At 42.2% G+C, this 17,136-nt stretch overlaps 3 protein-coding genes across 7 annotated transcripts; 2 read left to right on the forward strand and 1 right to left on the reverse strand.

The window, feature by feature from the left end:
- The first annotated feature begins 953 nt into the window (after positions 1–953).
- LOC129596095 (N-lysine methyltransferase SMYD2-B-like) lies at positions 954–4,774 on the forward strand. Of its 5 annotated transcripts, none has more exons than XM_055493272.1 (7): positions 954–1,025; positions 1,559–1,912; positions 2,095–2,229; positions 2,408–2,764; positions 2,829–2,942; positions 3,107–3,447; positions 4,151–4,774. In XM_055493272.1, exons 2-7 carry the CDS (start codon positions 1,712–1,714, stop codon positions 4,458–4,460), a joined length of 1,458 nt encoding a protein of 485 aa, XP_055349247.1. In that variant the 5' UTR covers positions 954–1,025; positions 1,559–1,711; the 3' UTR covers positions 4,461–4,774. The 5 variants fall into 5 exon arrangements, with proteins under 5 accessions (XP_055349247.1, XP_055349246.1, XP_055349245.1 ...); XM_055493271.1 differs by lacking the exon at positions 954–1,025 and adding an exon at positions 1,035–1,114 and having other exon boundaries at positions 1,511–1,912; XM_055493270.1 differs by lacking the exon at positions 954–1,025 and adding an exon at positions 1,263–1,336 and having other exon boundaries at positions 1,511–1,912.
- Positions 4,775–4,887: 113 nt separating this feature from the next.
- On the reverse strand, positions 4,888–11,280 carry LOC129596088 (transmembrane channel-like protein 7). The gene is made up of 11 exons (XM_055493261.1): positions 10,406–11,280; positions 9,544–9,686; positions 8,716–9,053; positions 8,108–8,328; positions 7,418–7,565; positions 6,970–7,146; positions 6,442–6,765; positions 6,271–6,368; positions 6,002–6,173; positions 5,683–5,813; positions 4,888–5,461 (listed from the first exon to the last, which is right to left on the reverse strand). The coding sequence occupies exons 1-11, from the start codon at positions 10,798–10,800 to the stop codon at positions 5,152–5,154; spliced, it is 2,457 nt and encodes an 818-aa protein (XP_055349236.1). The 5' UTR covers positions 10,801–11,280; the 3' UTR covers positions 4,888–5,151.
- A 1,220-nt stretch (positions 11,281–12,500) lies between these two features.
- LOC129596096 (4-hydroxyphenylpyruvate dioxygenase-like) lies at positions 12,501–17,099 on the forward strand. The gene is made up of 13 exons (XM_055493275.1): positions 12,501–12,758; positions 12,972–12,998; positions 13,685–13,747; positions 14,201–14,305; positions 14,363–14,405; positions 14,699–14,781; positions 14,851–14,940; positions 15,432–15,538; positions 15,868–15,945; positions 16,080–16,314; positions 16,395–16,511; positions 16,573–16,695; positions 16,779–17,099. The coding sequence occupies exons 1-13, from the start codon at positions 12,516–12,518 to the stop codon at positions 16,851–16,853; spliced, it is 1,389 nt and encodes a 462-aa protein (XP_055349250.1). The 5' UTR covers positions 12,501–12,515; the 3' UTR covers positions 16,854–17,099.
- Positions 17,100–17,136: the final 37 nt, after the last annotated feature.

Raw genomic sequence — 17,136 nt, forward strand, 5'->3', positions numbered from 1 at the left:
ACGGCGCCTTCACACCATGTGCCAAAAGACTCGCATGCCAAAGGTGCAAAATTGCATCTGTCCAAAATGCTGCGGTACTTATTCATCTTTTTCACGAAGGCCTGTTCGGCGGCGGCTCCTGCTAATCGGGACGTAGCTTCTATATACGTGTCACACATCGTATCGCGGCAGGTAACGTCCCACACGAGTGGTAGTCCTCGGAACCATTTCCAACGTGTTGCACCGTCTGGACGCTTACCGTTTTCACGTACAAAACCAGCAGGCTCCGCATACGACTCGATCCCCGCATTACCCAAAGAACGCAGCACAATATCGTTAATGCCGTTGTGTCTCTCGCGCCATAAACCGCCAGCCTTCTTACAGGATAACCCATGGAGACCAGTTTCATCGACATTCTTACCGCAATTGTGACAACGATGCTGCTCAACAACTTTGGCTCCTAACCACAGGCCGATGCTTATGCGAAATGACTGATCGTCCAGCCAATTTCCAAAAACTTTCGATGGCAAAGCACTTAACCACGCACCGGCGTACTTGGTGCTGATAGCGTTTAGACGGGCTTTACTTCGGTCATCGTTGCCAGTTGCTGCCCACATTTCTTTCGTTTCCTTTTCGAGCACTGCGTGGTCCCAAACGCGAATTTGGGAATTATGTACCATTAATTTAAGCGTATTCGTTCTATGATAACTTCTATCTGTATGTGCGCCGCATGACTCACCACTGAGCGCGCGCAGTTCAGCCTTTTTCCCCTTGTGCTTGAGGAGTGCAGATTTATAAATCTGCACTCGCTTGAGACGCTATCCGGACTGGCCACACCCACACTGTCTCGCGCTAGTGCGCTATCGTCCAATCGCAGTTCAGCAGTGGTGTGGCCTCGCCCCGTCCAACGAGCAGGATGCACGTGTTTGCATTGCAGTTTTCTCAGTATTACAGCGTTTTCACGTTTACGTTTTCACGTCTTTTGCTTTTGTCCAGCCATTTTGGCCTTCGAGTTGCTGTTTCTCCTATTAAAGTGGACAGTTACAGTTCCGTAATTAGTATTAGGGGCTGATGCGCTAAGCTCAAAAACCGATTAAGAAACCGATCCGATTAATGTTTTTTCATCCTGATTCATGTGACCGCACCTCCCGAAAGCGTCTATTGGGCAATCTGAAACACTTCCGGTTGCACAAAATCTTAATCGCAATCGGTTAAGCAAAAGCGATTAAGAAATTTTCGGAATTTTCTTAATCGGTAAAAGTCTTAATCGGTTAGCGATTATTCTGGGGTTGTTTCGCTAGCCGTTACGATGTCTGACGGCCTAACTAGGGATACTGGTCCGGGGCGCTTTTTCGGGGTCCATATTGCCGAATTTTTCGTTTGGCTTCGTGAAATTTTCGTATCGCTTGATTTTTCAATCGCTTTTGCGCACCTGTTGTGATTAACCGATTAATAAACCGATTAAAAACCCGAGCGATTAAGACATTTTCTGGATAAAATGTCTTAATCGGAATCGTAATCGCTTCTGAAGATGCTTAGCGCATCAGCCTGTTACTGTTAATACTGATTAATCGATAAGCTGCTCAAATTCGAGGCAGCTTTGTCAGCCAGAAGGAATATTGTGCAAGACCACGTCGTGGTTCGTTCTTGGCAGCTTAATCCAAGTTCCATTGCGCGCAGTTTGTTGGCTCCTTGCAGGATTACGAGCTTCCGCGACTTCTCCTCTTCGAGCATGGATAGCTGTGGACCTGCGCCCAGTACAGACTGTCGCTCCTTTGCCGCGGGGGATCTTATCCTGTCGTGTGATCCCTTTGTGTGGGCCCTGGAGAGCGGCGAGTACAAACAACGCTGTGCCTACTGTTTGCACCAGGATGACTCGTTGCTGACGTGTTCCGGGTGTCGTGTGCACCGCTATTGCAACAAGTCGTGTCAGGTATAAATTTTTATGAGTGCATCACTTATTCTCATGTTCGTTCGTCAGCAGCAAGCTTTACATCTTTATCCGTTTTTTATGGAAATCGCAACCGTTTTGTCAGTGCAAATTGTTTTATTGCTCATAAATCTCGGCTATCACTTGGTAATATATCTTGTGACTCATTATTGCTTTTTCAAAAGAAAGCCGACTGGAAAATGGAACACAAACTGGAGTGCAAAACGCTCGATGACATGAAGACGCGGAAAGAAGCAGCGACAGGCAACAGCTCGTCTGTGTATACGGTGTTAGCCGGCAAGATGGCCAGCAAAATCGCGGTAAACCCAGTTTAGCTTTTACCATTTCGTCCTTGTATGCTTTTGATAACAACAGTATACCGTTGTTGGCGTGGAAATTGGTGAACTGAGATGATGACCAAAGCATTTTTAACTGGGGTTATTGGTTAAGATTTTTAATTACCATGGGTTTGTCAACAACATTGTGCTTAACGTCTAGGTGAGTACGACGGTAGAGGTTCCTGGTCAAGGACCGCGTTCAGCACAGGAGTTTATGGACATGCTGCCGCGCGATCCGACGCCGCCGAAACAGGAGCGCCGGTGCTGCGCTTTTCCAGGCTGCAGCTCGCCCGTGGTCCAGGACGCACCATACAGCGGAATTAGTGCCTACAACGCGCAGCCCATGTACCATACCATGTCCGGCAGCGTTGAGATTGGGTTCGCGGTGTACCCGGTGACACCGCGGCATCACATGACGCCGGTGTGTTGGGATGTCAACGTGGTCATCAACTTCCGCGGACGACGCATGTTCATTCACGCTACGGAAGATATTCCCGTGTACACCGGGATGAAAGATGTACGGTTGGGTTTCCCTCAATGATATCCGTTGACTCCATGTGAGACTTGGTGTTTCCTTACAGTTGCGATACAGCGACATACGTCTGCCGTTTTTCCTGACTAGAGAGCGACGCCGGAATTGTTTTGAGAAAATCCACGGATTCCCGTGTACTTGCCGTAAATGCACGGAAGAATATGTATGTTTTTCATAAACACTGTAGGGAAATCAAAACTGTCAGCGCCGTATCACTTTCTAACGGAATTTGCTGGCAATTCAAAAATTATATTGCTGCTTAGAATTGACGTGCATATGCCGGCTTCTTCGTGAAATCGATCACGGTTTCTGAACGTTTTTTTTTAGGATGCTGAAATCAATCCACTGAAGTGTATGAATGTCCGCTGCAGCAATCGGATCCCCAGCGATCAGCGTGCTTTGGACCCGTGTTCGGCATGCGGCACCGTCAACAGTGAACGTCTGAAAGAATTCCGCCGTTTCCTGCAGCGGCACCAGGCCATGATGCCGAACGCCCCCACGGAATCGCGCACCATGGCGCTGTGCCTGGAGCTGGACGCGGCCGGCATTCTGCAGCCGGTTGCTCATTTCCGTTTTGTCTGCGGGTGGGAATTGCCGCGCGGATACTTTGATGCCAGTCGGTTTGAAGAGGGCTGGAAGATGACGCAGGAGCTGGTTAACTGTGTGCGGTAAGCCACCGTATTTCTAATCGTGAAACAGTTGATTTTTTTCGGTTACGCGAGGAAACAATTTAGGACGTCAGTCCCTGTCTGGTAAAAACAACGGATTCTAATGGCAAAACCGCTGTGTAAAAAATGTAAAAGTTTTAAAATTATGACAAGGTGTATCGAATATTTTCGTTGGCGTAAGCGATATAGAATATCAGTGTTATAATTGTTTATACCGGTATCTGTACATTCTCATAAATTTATTACCCGCGTATGCTGGTATTTTTACAGAACGAAGATTTCAGAAATAAGCGTTTAATAATAATAAATTAACATTAAACAGTAATAATTAAGGGTTCCTATTAGTAAAAATAATAAATAATAGTACTCGTAATAAATAATAATTGTTATTAGAAAAAATAATAAACAAGAATAAATAATCGTTCAGGAATGATAAATTAACGTTTTTGTTAATAAAAAACTTTCCTCCCAAAATTTAGCTCATAGGTTATACAGAGCATCTTCACTTTTGGGCTTTCATGAGAAGAACAAACTGAATTTAAATAACTCGATAGCAGGTGCAACAGCGTAATGAGTCGTAAGCGAAGTTACGAAAACACGTACTGTCTACGCAAACGAACTATGAAAAAGACTGAAGTGTTTCACACTAATTCTGGGATAAGTAACATCAGTGCCGAATTGATTCAGGGATCTTGTGTTATAGCGAGGTTTATCCGAAGTACGAAGAGTACCGTGCGGTGCTGCTGATGAAGGCCACACGATATGCCGCTGGAGCGCTTCATGAACATGTGTTGGCTCAGGCGGGGAAGATGTCGACGGCGGAGAAGAAACGATGGAAGACCATGTCCACCTTGGCATCGGCGGTGATGTTCGGCTACTGTCGCGAGGCCATTCATATTCTGCGGGTGCTGAACGGAGAGGAATCGCGCGACGCCAGAATCGCCGCAGCATTCTATCAAGGCGTCCAGAGCACGGCTCTGCATAACCGAGAAGTACTGACCAGCCGAAAGTGATTTGTTCCAGGCCGTGGTGGCATTCTCGTACGGCAAGGTTACTTTGTTTCGACGTGTATGTGAACCGGCCGAGGATAAGGGTTTGCTTCCCTGGATGTTCTTTAAAGTGGCAAGCCAGAATTTGTTACATTTATAACCCTTGAGTTTTTATACCGGATACCCGGGTAACTGGGTCAAATGAAATCTGTTGTGTCATATGCTATGGTAGCAGTGAATCTGTTATAGTATATTACTCGTGTCATTTTGACTGTACATGTAAAATCTTTCATTTTTCTTTCTTTTCTTCTGTCACCTATAAATTTTTAATTAGGTAATCTCCGAATTGACCAAAGCTGCGGAATAAAAATATTTTGAATATGAGCTGCGTCAGGTGCTTTGTGTAAGACGGTGTATTTGTACACTGCCGTCGTGCAGGAGAATCGCAACAGGGAACGACAAGCTTGTTCGCCGCATGCATTTCTGATTTATGTATGTGGTTACATCATACATGTACTGCGGCCAAGGAAACACTGACGTGAAGAAGGTGAAAAGCTGCAACATAAAGTGTAGCGTATTTTCGAGGTAAAACTCTTGCGTACTTCAAGCTTGCGTAGCACGGAAATACGGACATGCTATATCATAACGTTCGTTAACAGAAATTCAGTTTCGAAAAACATTTGACTAGATAAATCTATCACTAAGTTTAACTGCGCTATTTCATGTTTTCTTGTTGGAACTGTCGAATCTTCCGCTCCATGAATTTCTTCTGCGCAGTCGTCTCCTCGATTTTCTTCTTAAGGATCATCACCGCGTTGGCTTTGGCACGCGAGGTAGCGATCTGGTAGAAGAGAATGACGGCGATGACGATGAGTACCGGGAAGAGCACGACGGTGCTGGTGATGTAACGGAAGATCCAGCGGAAGCTCCCGCTGTAGTTGTCCACCGTGCCCATGAAGTAGTCGTACATGGTCGAATAGTCCACGTCGAACAGCAACGGTCCACATACCGCCGATGGCTGGATTCTGCAGAGTACGGAATTATGTACATCTGTTAGAACTTCTTTGTTAATAAGTTAAACATTTAGTTTTTTTACTACGCAAAGGTCACATCCCTAGGTGAGTAAGCATTCAACACCAAGCATGAGATAAGGGTGAAATTAGCAGAATGTTGATAGCCCAAGATACGATGTATCGCAACGAATGAAAGTGTACAGAAGCCAGATTGTTCTTTTTGGATTCCTTACTTGATCATGGTAAACCCGATAATGCCGACCGACAAGAAGAATGCCAACATGGCCACAAAGGTAAAGAAGACATCGCTGCCGCTAGAATGGTGAATCTTCGTTGGTGTCTCGTACACCATAAATAATCCCACCTTTGGCAAATGAAAGCACTACTGACAGTTTGACATACGCTTAATACCTGTATTTAATTACAAGACCGGTTATAATGGCTTTTTGCTAGGCTGTTTTCGAAAAACCGATGAACCCTAACTAGATTTCTGATGTATGTACTAGTACACAGATACTCGTACTGTACATTTAACCGGCAAAACAGACATACCTGAGCCAGAACGGCACGCAGGAAGAAATGGATCAGCGCCATCACCGTCAGCATCGGGGCGAAGAACACACCCATCCAGTACAAGCACTGCACGTAGATGGCCGACAGGATGTTGCCCGTTAGATCAAACTCCATTCGCAGCATGTCGATTTTGGTTTTCTTATACAGCAACCTGGATAGCATGCCAAAAAGGTCACCAGCATGGCGTCGGAATTGACTTCCAAGGTTTCTTTTTATTGTTTTTTTAGCGGCATAACAACAGTACTCACGCTCGTGGCAAATGCAGAAAGAAGAACACCGCCAGGAATATTAAGATATCCAATAACAGGACTTTGTAGATTTGTTGTCCGACATATGTTTCAAAACACTGACAACACACCGATCGGCAAATTTATGACAAACGCTCAAATTTACCGATACTGAGAGATTTGTTTGGTTACCGGTATATCCGTACTGGCGCCCGTGTTATTCACCGCAAAGACCTTAACTGCGTCGTTTTTCGAGTCAAACAGGCTTAATTTTGCGAAGAGGGACACTAGAAGCACCGCGACTGAAGCGAACCGCAGCAGCACCGTGCGGATGAGCGTAATGCGGATCTCTACTTTCACCGTCGCGTAATCTTCAAACTGCGCCATAATGCCCAGGATAAACGGCATCAAGAAATTGAACACCGCCATGATGATGGACGGGATAAAGTTGCGCACGAGAATCTCGGCTTCCAGCAATAGATCAGTGCTGGTAGCGTTGGCCTGTTTTTGTTCCAGCTATCACAAGTAATTCATCAAGAAAGGGTATTACTACGGATTAGAAATGTTAAGGAAGGTAAATTTGAACAACGAAAGCACCAACCTTATTAATTATTAAATAAATCAATAGATAAAATCAGCAAGATAAAATTAATACATGATGGCTGAATACAGCAGAAAAAATTACATATCTATATAACCACCGTTGGCTTCTATCTGTACCGTCTGAATTATTTCTGGGCTGGACCAATTGGAAATGGCTTCGAACAGCAGCCAGACAAACGCGGCCAGAATACCCCCGACCAACAGCCAGACGCCGGCGCGAATGGCGTACAGGACGAATAACTGATTGCGTGTCCGCACTTTCACGGTTCGCCGAGCACTTCCGCCCAGTAGAATCTGAAGTGTGGCAAATATTTTAGCAGCTTGCTGATCCTGAGAACGCTTTCTTTATTCGTATACAAAACTGCAGTGAGTGCAGTCTAAATAAAGCTGTCCCAAAACATAAACAGAAAGGAAAATACTCGTAATATTGATTTGCGGTAGCGCAGAATTTGTTCTGGATATAGTAATATGGTAAATGACCTTTTAGTTTTACATCACGATCAATTTTTTGTCTTCGTAGCTACGATAAAACAGTTGCGTCACTTATGTTATTCAGTTAACTGACCTTTAGTTGACTGGTTTCCGTTAGTTTCTGGTTGTCCACACCGGTCTGTACCGTGAGTAAATGCGACCAACTCCCAAACGCCACTTCACAGAACGGATTGACGCGCGCATGACGACCTTTCAGGCTCTCTTTCAGACTACTCGCCGAGCTGTATATATGATGGAATGCCAAACGTTATTCTTATGCTAAATCCGGTGCTTCCGGCTCGGTATTTACTGTGATTAAGTATCGTTGATTTGGTCCCTTTATGTACGGTATATGTATCTTTAGAGAATCGCAGAAATTATTTATCACAAAGATGTGAACACTCTTCGTGGAACGGCACCAGTACACACCGAACTGTATCTTGTATAAAAATTTCGAAAAAGAACTAACGGTCTGATCCGCTCAGTCAGCCTCAGTGGGAAACTTCAAGAAAATGTATGAATTTCGTAGTGAATTGGCTGCACCGAGAGTGCCCAAATTGGCTTTGTTCTTAGGGCTGATGATAGTTAAAACTCATCACACAATAACAGGCCTGCTTATAATCGTAATGATTTCGGAATATAATTTTTCTATAATAATTTCGTTATATCATAGTGTTTTCTAAAGTAATATACGTACGTCGTACGAGTGTTTGCGTTACAGATTGCAATGCACGTATTGCCACGTTGTGACGCTCTATTTGTACATAAAAAATAATCATCCTACCTGAATATGAGAATAACCACGCTGACCAATAGCCCGGCTACGATACTGGACAGAAACGCAAAGGGCAACCGATAATGAAATCCCTCATCCAAGTATGACTTCAGTAGGCTGAGCGCTTCGGCTGGTCGGTGCTCGAAGAAGGTGGAATTTCGAGTTTTATTAAGCATTTCTAGACGGTCAACGTATTGCCCCAAATACAGCCAGGACGCTTCCAGCCAACCCTACGAAAACCACGTTTCCCATCAAAGTCTCGAACGAATCTAGATCGGTTCAATTTTTTAAAAATTTCCAAGTACTTTGTAAGGGGTACATCTTGTTTAATCGGATGAAGGAGAAAAGCAAAAGAAAATCCAGTGTTAAACTGAACCTTTTGGGTGGTCCACTTAAACGACCATCGCCATTTACTTAACATAGTGACCCAATTAAGCGACCGTTCTTAAGCCAGTGCACTACGATAATTGTTAGTTAGATTGCACTTAGCCCTGCAGTGGCGTTCTAGTGGTGCACACGAAAACTGCATATAAATTTGCCTTTATTCCAGTACTATAATAACCGAACTAGTTTCCTAAAGAAATAACTGGAAATTGACAGTTTTCCGGAGTACTGACCGTTCCCTGTAGCAACTGGAATGCCGCCGTGGTATACTGTTCGGTCTGCGTTTGGCCTAGGAATACGGCGTCCACAGAGGCGAATTTGGCCAAATACTGTGCGTTCAGTTCAGCGCCGGCCAGCCCGGATTCCCTGGCGACAATGTCCAGCACTTCCTGCTCGAGTATACTAGCGTGGTGCACGGATGTGTTGAGCTGGAGAATATGCTGGTAGCGGAAGTCGTTCACAATGGTCGGCGCTATGAACAGACCGCCCACCAGCACGAACATGGTGACACTGATCAGCAGCAGACGGTTGATTAAGGTCACGTAGCTGGCGATACCGCTACCGAAATATCCTGTACAGAATTTCTTATCATTTATTAAAAAATAACTTTGGAAGTTATTTGGCTAGGTTGTGCAGGTAAATACAGGTAAATTATTTTCCTTTCTTGTTTTGACATATCCTTTGTACATACTTGTAGAACAATGCTCAGATGCTATTAAAAATATAATTATACGAGTACAAAATAATTATGTTAGTACCCTTGTAAAACTGTAAAAACACATTATTGTTATTATACGCCCCTGAATACATACACCATTGCTTTGGTTTTGTAAATTTACGATGAGTTTTGTACACTTTTTATAATTGTATCGGTCATAATATGCGGATAAGGTTATATTACGTGAACAATAATATTTTACCTAACTGGAAAACGTAGATCAGCAAAATTTGTTGATCTACATTTTCCTCAATTCTACTTCATTTACGAGGTACGATATTTCTACGTACCTCATTTACGAGGTGCGATATTAGGTACGATATTTAAATACTGAAGTGTGTACCTTGGATACGTTGGTAAACAGGTTCATAAAAATTGACGGTGCGCATTAAACGTTTTCCGGTATCGGCGATGGAATAAGTAAATCGCCGCACAAATCCCCGTCGAATCATCTGTTCAGTATCGCCTTGGGCCATTAACTTTACCCTGTCACGAAGAAATAAAATTGCTAGAAATTGTAGTGCAACGGTTTCGAGTGCATCCTAGGCTTCAGATAAATACAGTACAGTATTCAAGAAGTACCACTTGCGGCGTGAAGCGTGTACGAAAGTTATACTCGTATTTTTAAAATGAAAACAAGCACTTCATGAAACCATATTTTCAAGGCGCACGGTTGCACTGGTTTGAGAATATTTTTTAGTAGCAATAATACTTTTGCTTATGGTCAAAGCACGAAACAGAAAAAATATTAAAAGAAGCGTAAAATTAAAACGCCAGCTTGTTTAGCTATGTTAAAAAATACTTCATTATACATATTACAACCAGCTAGGCACGATATCATTAGAAAACAACGGTAAATTAAATAAGACAGCAGAAAAATAAAGAAACCCATTTTTTAAAAAAATCAGTTCAAAATGATTTCTCATTTATATCTCTATATTCTATTCCAGTTTACCCCAATAACTTTTGCTGATTTTAACGCTAATTGAACAAAACGTCGTCAATTTATCGTTAAAACAATTATTATGACAATAAAAACATAATAAGCGCTTCCACAGAATCCGCCAAAAAAGCGTTGCGGTATATAATAAACCAATTTAATAGTTTAAATATTTTAATATTGTTTTAATAATAATTCAGTATCGTTTTTGGGCATTTTGGTATTACCTCCTTTTTTTAAACAAAATGACCCATGGAGTATTTACCGGTTCTGTTTGAGCGTTTCCAAGGGATGCGCATGCGCTGCTTCACTGCTGGGATCCGCCCAACAGTATTTCGCCCAGCACTGCCGTTTCCCGTACAACCGCACATGGTGACGGATCTCCCGGCGCTCCTCCACTTCCTCCACCGGTAATTTCCCCGCGTCCGCTTCATCCAACTCCTCCATATCGTCCTCCTCGTCCGAGCGGTAATTCTCATTGAGCATGGCGTCGTTCCCACGGTAGCGCAGGCTGGGAACGGACACCGCCTCGGAGCGGATACTGGACACGGCGGAATACGTTTCACCGGTATCCTGCCGGTCGTTAACAGGCGGTTGTTGGTGATCGTAGGCGTTGATAAAGCCGCTGCGAATTGGCTGTAGGGGAATGTTTACCGCCATGTTTTATGACGGTGCATGTGTCGCTGTGATTTATCGGGGTGGTTAACGATTGGTAAACAGTCGCGGAATCCAATAATATTCCCGGATAAAGAATTAAATAATAAAAAGTGATTAGTGAGGATCAGAGTCTGGCTTGATTCATCATATTGCACCGTCGCAATGGATGAAACAAAACAGCGTGTGACGTAGTAAAGCGGCTTAGCAAGAACTTATTCCGAGTTTGAAGTGGCGCAAAAATTACAGTCAGTTATAAAGCATGCTAATGTAAATGGCATTACGAAGGACACATTTTTTTAGCCAAATTATTCCGATGTCAGCTGCTCTAAACAAGGAGCTGGGAATATATTTCTGTTTGGATCCAGATGCAATTCCATGCTGTAGTTCGCGCGCTGCAGTAATCCGTGTAATTGGTGGTACCTGATGTTAAGCGTCGCTTCGATGAGCTGTGTATATGTTTTGCCGATATGTGTGTGTGCTGTCGTCAACGGAGTATTGTAGAAACAGAATATAATCTTATCGCTGCTGCTGTATCTCCCCGGCATAATTACTTAATTGTCCGATTTGATGAAACAACCACTAATCAAGAAAATACATTTGATAGCTTAGCGCGTATATAGGGGGAAAAATGAGTCTATCCGAACCAGTCCCTTGTACGTCTGATGTCAGCCGGCTGGTGTTTTACGTTGTGGCTATACGTGGCGCTTATGTACCGCGCCTGATTTAACCGTATGTATTGCCGTAACGTCACACTCCAGGCGGGTGACGGCAGCAGTACAGGGAACCGGGCCGAGTAGACTTGTTTGTCCCCCTATATGTACGTATGTTAATGTATAGTAACGTACGTATTATAGGTCGGTGGTGCTAATCATTACGTCATTCTCTTCATTTTAAAATTGTTGTCGTTTCATTAGTTTTGTTTGTTATTATTTTCTTAAATAGCGATAGTAATACACAATCTACAAAAATTTCGCTGCACAAATAGCTGATCTAACCACACCCAAACAATCTTAAATAAAATAAATCCCACGAAACTTAAGGGAGTATTGTGGTGTCAGAGTACTGTCATACACCAATGCGCGATGCCAGAGGAAATTGCTTTAAATTGAGAATGCACTCTGTGATGAGCGTTGCACGGCACAATGATACGGTTTGTGTATAAACCAACGTGCACACATTTTTATTATTTGAATTTTGTTCCTTAGCTACAAGATGCAATAAGGACCACTTTTAGTAACTATTATGGTATTATCATTCTGTTAATCATTATCATTATTCTTTTAAATAAAAAATAATTAATAAAAATTCATAACAAAAGTGGACATTTCTTTTTGTTTGGATGATTATTAAGACCATTTAAATTTCACATTATTTATAAGATATGCCTTCGAAGCGCCTTTTATTGGGTTTGTTTGAATGTCTTCCACATTTACGAACCGAAAAGCACAGATAAATAATCAGTTCATTTCATCAAGATAAATATAATCAAACGCAACATCAGCCGCAACCACACATTACTTACAATTAGAGAAAATGAAGCAGCACCAACACCACAACGCTCAGTAAGCTGAAAATTAACTAATTTTGCTTAATCATTCTGACTTCCGGTTGCACATACTTATGCTAACGATAAGCGGTGCGGTATAGCCGTACTTGTACAACGCTTCCCACCAGTTGATCCAATCGAGGTTTACTGATGTTTATCGGCATCAACCAAAATGCTCACATGCTGGATTTCCTCATTTTTCCGTGAAACTGCATTATCGCGCTCATTGCACGCCGCAGCTACTTCACTGTATAACAGCATTGAACGGTGCGGGTACAGCCGGAAGTGTGGCTATTTAAGCAGTGTAGTGGAGGAGAATTTTCCTGCAAGTGACCTTTATCCTGTATCATTTATTCCGCTGTTGAATTTGATTGAGAGGAAACACTTCTGTTCATCACAATTTATTTTGAAAATGGTAAATTTTGTTATACACTTGGTTTTTACCTGGTTTTTATTGTTTTTACTCGGGTGATACCGTAATCCATATTTTTGCTGTGGTTTGTTTAAATAACGTGCATTGTTGTTATGAATTTCCATATTTCCATAAGTTATCGTATGCTGTTTGGGTTTATTTAAAAACTGTAGATTTTTCTCTAAACCGCTCGTTACTTTTTTTGCATTTTTACAGACCACCTACACGGACAAAGGACCAAAGGTGATTTTAATTTTGGATTTTCGTACCAGAGTTGGTTTTTATATCGTCGTAGATTCATTTGAGAGAATTTGTTTTTCTAATGCAAACAATTCAGTTCTGCATGGCTAACTTAAGCGGGAATATTAATTTTGTAAAAACCATGGCGTTGCTGTGCAGAAAAAACCTGCGATTTTGGTATGTACAAGCCGGTCCGGAGTTAGAGCACGATAGAGAACAGCGAACAATTTAAATTCATGGGTTACGCCAAACAACGTACTACGCCACGACACGCCACACACTTTAACCACGTAACATGCTTTTGGCTGGCTGGTGGCTTGGTGCACGCCGTATATTTTAATGAGTATAATCGTAATTGCCTGGCGGAAGGTGGCTAGAAAACAGTCGGTGCAGTAAGGGACAATTTAACTGCGGAGCGCATTTACGCATTGCGGTAGACGTAGTGCAGTGGCCATCGTACTAAATGCTAACATCGCGCTTATTATGCGTTAGCTGTTCTCTGTCGTGCTTTAACTCCGGACCGGCTTGTACAGATACATACCATATAATTATGGACTATGGACGTAGAATACTGGCACGCACATGCAGCCATAGTAATCGCACTTACAGTAAAGTGCAAGTAATAATGAAAATTTTACTGGATTTGGCTAATCTTTTTTCCATTGAAAATATGAAATTTTTTTCTGCAGCCGGAAAAAGGAAAATTCTTGAACTTTGACCACATTTCCTTCTGGGTCGGCAATGCGCTACAGGTACGCAATCTCCGTCTTCCACTGGAGTAAAATTCATCTACCGTATATGTTTTCCCAAGGGTTATTCTTATGTTTTGGTTTCTCAGGCTTTTCTTATTAATTTTTCACAATGACTTTGATCGGAATAGTTAATTTTTATACGTGATCATTGTATGTAATATTAATTACTATTCTGTGTAATGCATCATAACTCATGCATGGTACCTGTGTACGGTTTTGTGCAGTTAGCACTCGTCTGCTCAGGTCTAATGCACCATGTTTGCCGTATTTATTGCAAAGCTACACAGTTCGCTAACATTTATAAATTGGTCGGGCGCTGGTGGCTTCTGTTTTTTATATTACTCACTAGTTCCAATAAAACACGATCGCGATTATTGTTACGATTGGGAAGTAATCTTCTCAGGCATTATTACTAAGCGATTAAGTTACTTAAACCGCCGCGTATGTACATAGGCGGCCACCTTCTACTGCACCCGCATGGGATTCAAACCGGTGGGCTACAAAGGTCTGGAGACGGGCTCTCGGGATATCGCAGCACATGTTGTCCAGCAGAACAAGGTCAGAATGATTGAAATGATCAGAAAATAATTATTTATACGTTTTTCTATCTGATAGATTCGTCTAGTGTTTATATCGCCTTATGATCCCGGAAATCAAGGTAATGTCCAAATAGGAAATAATTATACAAAACAAGCGTGTTCATAATTTGCTTAAAACATTATACGAAATAACTTGAAACATGTTAACATAACTTTAAATAGGTAATTGTTCTGAAATAAAATATTTATTATTTTACAAATCAGTTAAAATGTACTGTATTAGGCGCACCATGCATTCGCATACAGACTTAATTTATTTATCACAATATGCTTAATTTGTTTAACATAACGTAGACATACAGTACCAATTGATAAGCAGCAGCGGTATTGATTATGCGAGTGCCGGTTGCAGAATATGGAGAGCATCTTATCAAACACGGCGACGGCGCCAAGGATGTCGCATTTGCTGTCGAGGATCTGGACGGAATTGTTCAAGTGAGCATCAATAAAATTAAGCTCATATAAAACACAGAAAACCGCTAGTAACCCGCTTCACTATGGCAGAAAGCCAAGGAAAGAGGTGGTACCGTCGTCAAAGATATCTGGACCGAATCCGACGAATACGGCACGGTGCGGTTCGCCACGGTGCAAACGGTAAGAAGTAGCATAAATCCTGTAACACCAATTTAGATTAAAAATGCCGGGTAATGCCAATTATAAAAAAAAATAAACTACCCGAATGCCGGCCAATTATTACTTCGTATTGCCGAATATAAATTTTATTGGGCAGTAGCCGCCAAAACAACAAAAAGTGCAAGCGCGGGCACATTACTCTACAGTTAAAATTTGAACATTAAAAACTAACCAAAATCTCTTTCCGCCCGCGGGTTAAATGGCAACGTACTTACACGAATACAGTACTTGCCGATTATTTTCGCCAGCTTTTGACGAGATTTCTGTCTAGAAGCCCTGACACACTGTTCTGTCACTGCACTACGTTCATCCCGTTCTTCGGTTATGTTATAATCACTCTATTTGTCATTAAGCTACAGTAATGCTTTACCGACACACGGTATTATTTTCTACCGAAGAAACAATACTGCTGTATGACACAGATTAAGCCAAAATTATTTTGTATACTTTAGTATGGAGACACGACGCACACATTAGTTGAACGGGGGAATTACAAAGGTACCTTCCTTCCCGGCTTCGCTCCCTCACCGATCGCCAACGATCCTCTTCTGGGACAACTGTAAGCGACTAAATATGTGCTATATAACAAAATCTAACAAGAAAAAAATAATTAAGTAGCAAATAACTAAAATTAGAAACGATTATATATAATAATAATTATTCTACTAGTTTTTCTTACGAAAATTGAAAGTGAGCAATTACACAGTAACAGAAATCTGCAGAGATAGAACGCGCCGATATAAAAGCGGACTGGTTGTTGTGTCACTGTTGTATAAGTACTTCTACCTATTGCTGGATAATAGCATAATGATAAGCGATAAAATTTTACAGCGGCAACACCTTAATTACGTGTAAAACCGATTAACGTTTCTGTGTGCCGGTTTGCAGTCCGGAAGGTCATCTGGATTTCGTGGATCATGTCGTGGGCAATCAGCCGGATTTAGAAATGACCCCGGTTGCCGAATGGTAAGTATTCGCAGAACCAGCATAACAATATTAATAATTTACTATGTAATTAAATTCAGCGCAATGTTGCGCAACCACACCAGGTGTAAAATAACTATGCCGCATTCTTAACGTCCCGTTTGCTGTTCATCCAGGTACGAGAGGGTGCTGCAGTTCCATCGTTTCTGGTCCGTGGACGACAGCCAGATCCACACCCAGTATTCCGCCCTGCGCTCCATCGTGGTGGCAAATTACGAGGAGACCGTCAAAATGCCGATTAATGAGCCGGCTAAAGGTTTCAAGAAGAGCCAGATTCAGGAGTATGTGGATTACTATGGAGGAGCTGGTGTGCAGCATATTGCGCTCAACACGTCCGACATCATTGCTACTGTAAGAATGGTTTTTTAATTTTCCAGAGATCGCATGAAAATAAATTGAATTTTATCACGTGCACACTTTTTTGCCGGTAGATAACCAATCTCAAAGCACGGGGGCTACAGTTCTTGGAAGTGCCGAAATCCTACTACGATAACTTGCGAGAACGCCTCAAATCTGCGAAGATAAAGGTCACCGAAGATTTGGACAAGGTACTGGTCGATATACAATGTGCTGCCCGACTTACACACGCATGCATTGCTTTGTCTGCAGCTGGAAAAGCTGAAAATCTTAATTGATTATGACGATAATGGGTATCTACTGCAAATCTTCACCAAACCGGTGCAGGATCGTCCGACCCTCTTCTTCGAGTGCATTCAGCGTCATAATCACAGTGTAAGAATTATTTAGCATAAATATTTATTCATTTCATTTCTTTGTATACATCTTAGAACTGACTGTAGAATTTCGGTTTACAGGGATTTGGAGCCGGAAATTTCAAGGCCTTATTCGAGGCCATCGAGGCGGATCAGGATGCTCGCGGTAACTTATAAATCGCACCCGCCACAAGAACTGTTCCCGTATTGCTTAATTGGAATCCAACCTTACCGTGCTACTGTCTTATATGCGTATGCGCGGCTAGCGTGTTATTTACACTTTTGGATCCGTTTAATATGCAAATGTAGCTTTTGGAGACTTGATTATAAAAAAGATGTTATAGTTGGTGTATTTAATCAGAAGATTTTGGCAAACGAACCGAATGACTAGAAAGCATAATAAATAGCTGTTACTACTGTAAACCGCAATTAATTCCGCGCTAGCCAAAATTCCTTCACT

The sequence above is a fragment of the Paramacrobiotus metropolitanus genome, unplaced genomic scaffold, assembly GCF_019649055.1.
Source record: "Paramacrobiotus metropolitanus isolate TYO unplaced genomic scaffold, Prichtersi_v1.0 Parri_scaffold0000086, whole genome shotgun sequence".
NCBI classification, from domain to species: Eukaryota; Metazoa; Tardigrada; class Eutardigrada; order Parachela; family Macrobiotidae; genus Paramacrobiotus; species Paramacrobiotus metropolitanus.

Coding starts and splice junctions, on each gene's coding strand:
- LOC129596095 (XM_055493272.1), top strand. CDS start 1,712: ATGGATAGCTGTGGACCTGCGCCCAGTACAGACTGTCGCTCCTTTGCC. Junction 2,765..2,828: donor TGTACACCGGGATGAAAGAT/GTACGGTTGGGT, acceptor GTTTCCTTACAG/TTGCGATACAGCGACATACG. Junction 2,943..3,106: donor GTAAATGCACGGAAGAATAT/GTATGTTTTTCA, acceptor GTTTTTTTTTAG/GATGCTGAAATCAATCCACT.
- LOC129596088 (XM_055493261.1), bottom strand. CDS start 10,800: ATGGCGGTAAACATTCCCCTACAGCCAATTCGCAGCGGCTTTATCAAC. Junction 9,687..10,405: donor GAAACGCTCAAACAGAACCG/GTAAATACTCCA, acceptor TCTTCGTGACAG/GGTAAAGTTAATGGCCCAAG. Junction 9,054..9,543: donor TGTTTACCAACGTATCCAAG/GTACACACTTCA, acceptor AATTCTGTACAG/GATATTTCGGTAGCGGTATC.
- LOC129596096 (XM_055493275.1), top strand. CDS start 12,516: ATGCTCACATGCTGGATTTCCTCATTTTTCCGTGAAACTGCATTATCG. Junction 14,782..14,850: donor ATCTGGACGGAATTGTTCAA/GTGAGCATCAAT, acceptor TCACTATGGCAG/AAAGCCAAGGAAAGAGGTGG. Junction 16,315..16,394: donor CGTCCGACATCATTGCTACT/GTAAGAATGGTT, acceptor TTTTGCCGGTAG/ATAACCAATCTCAAAGCACG.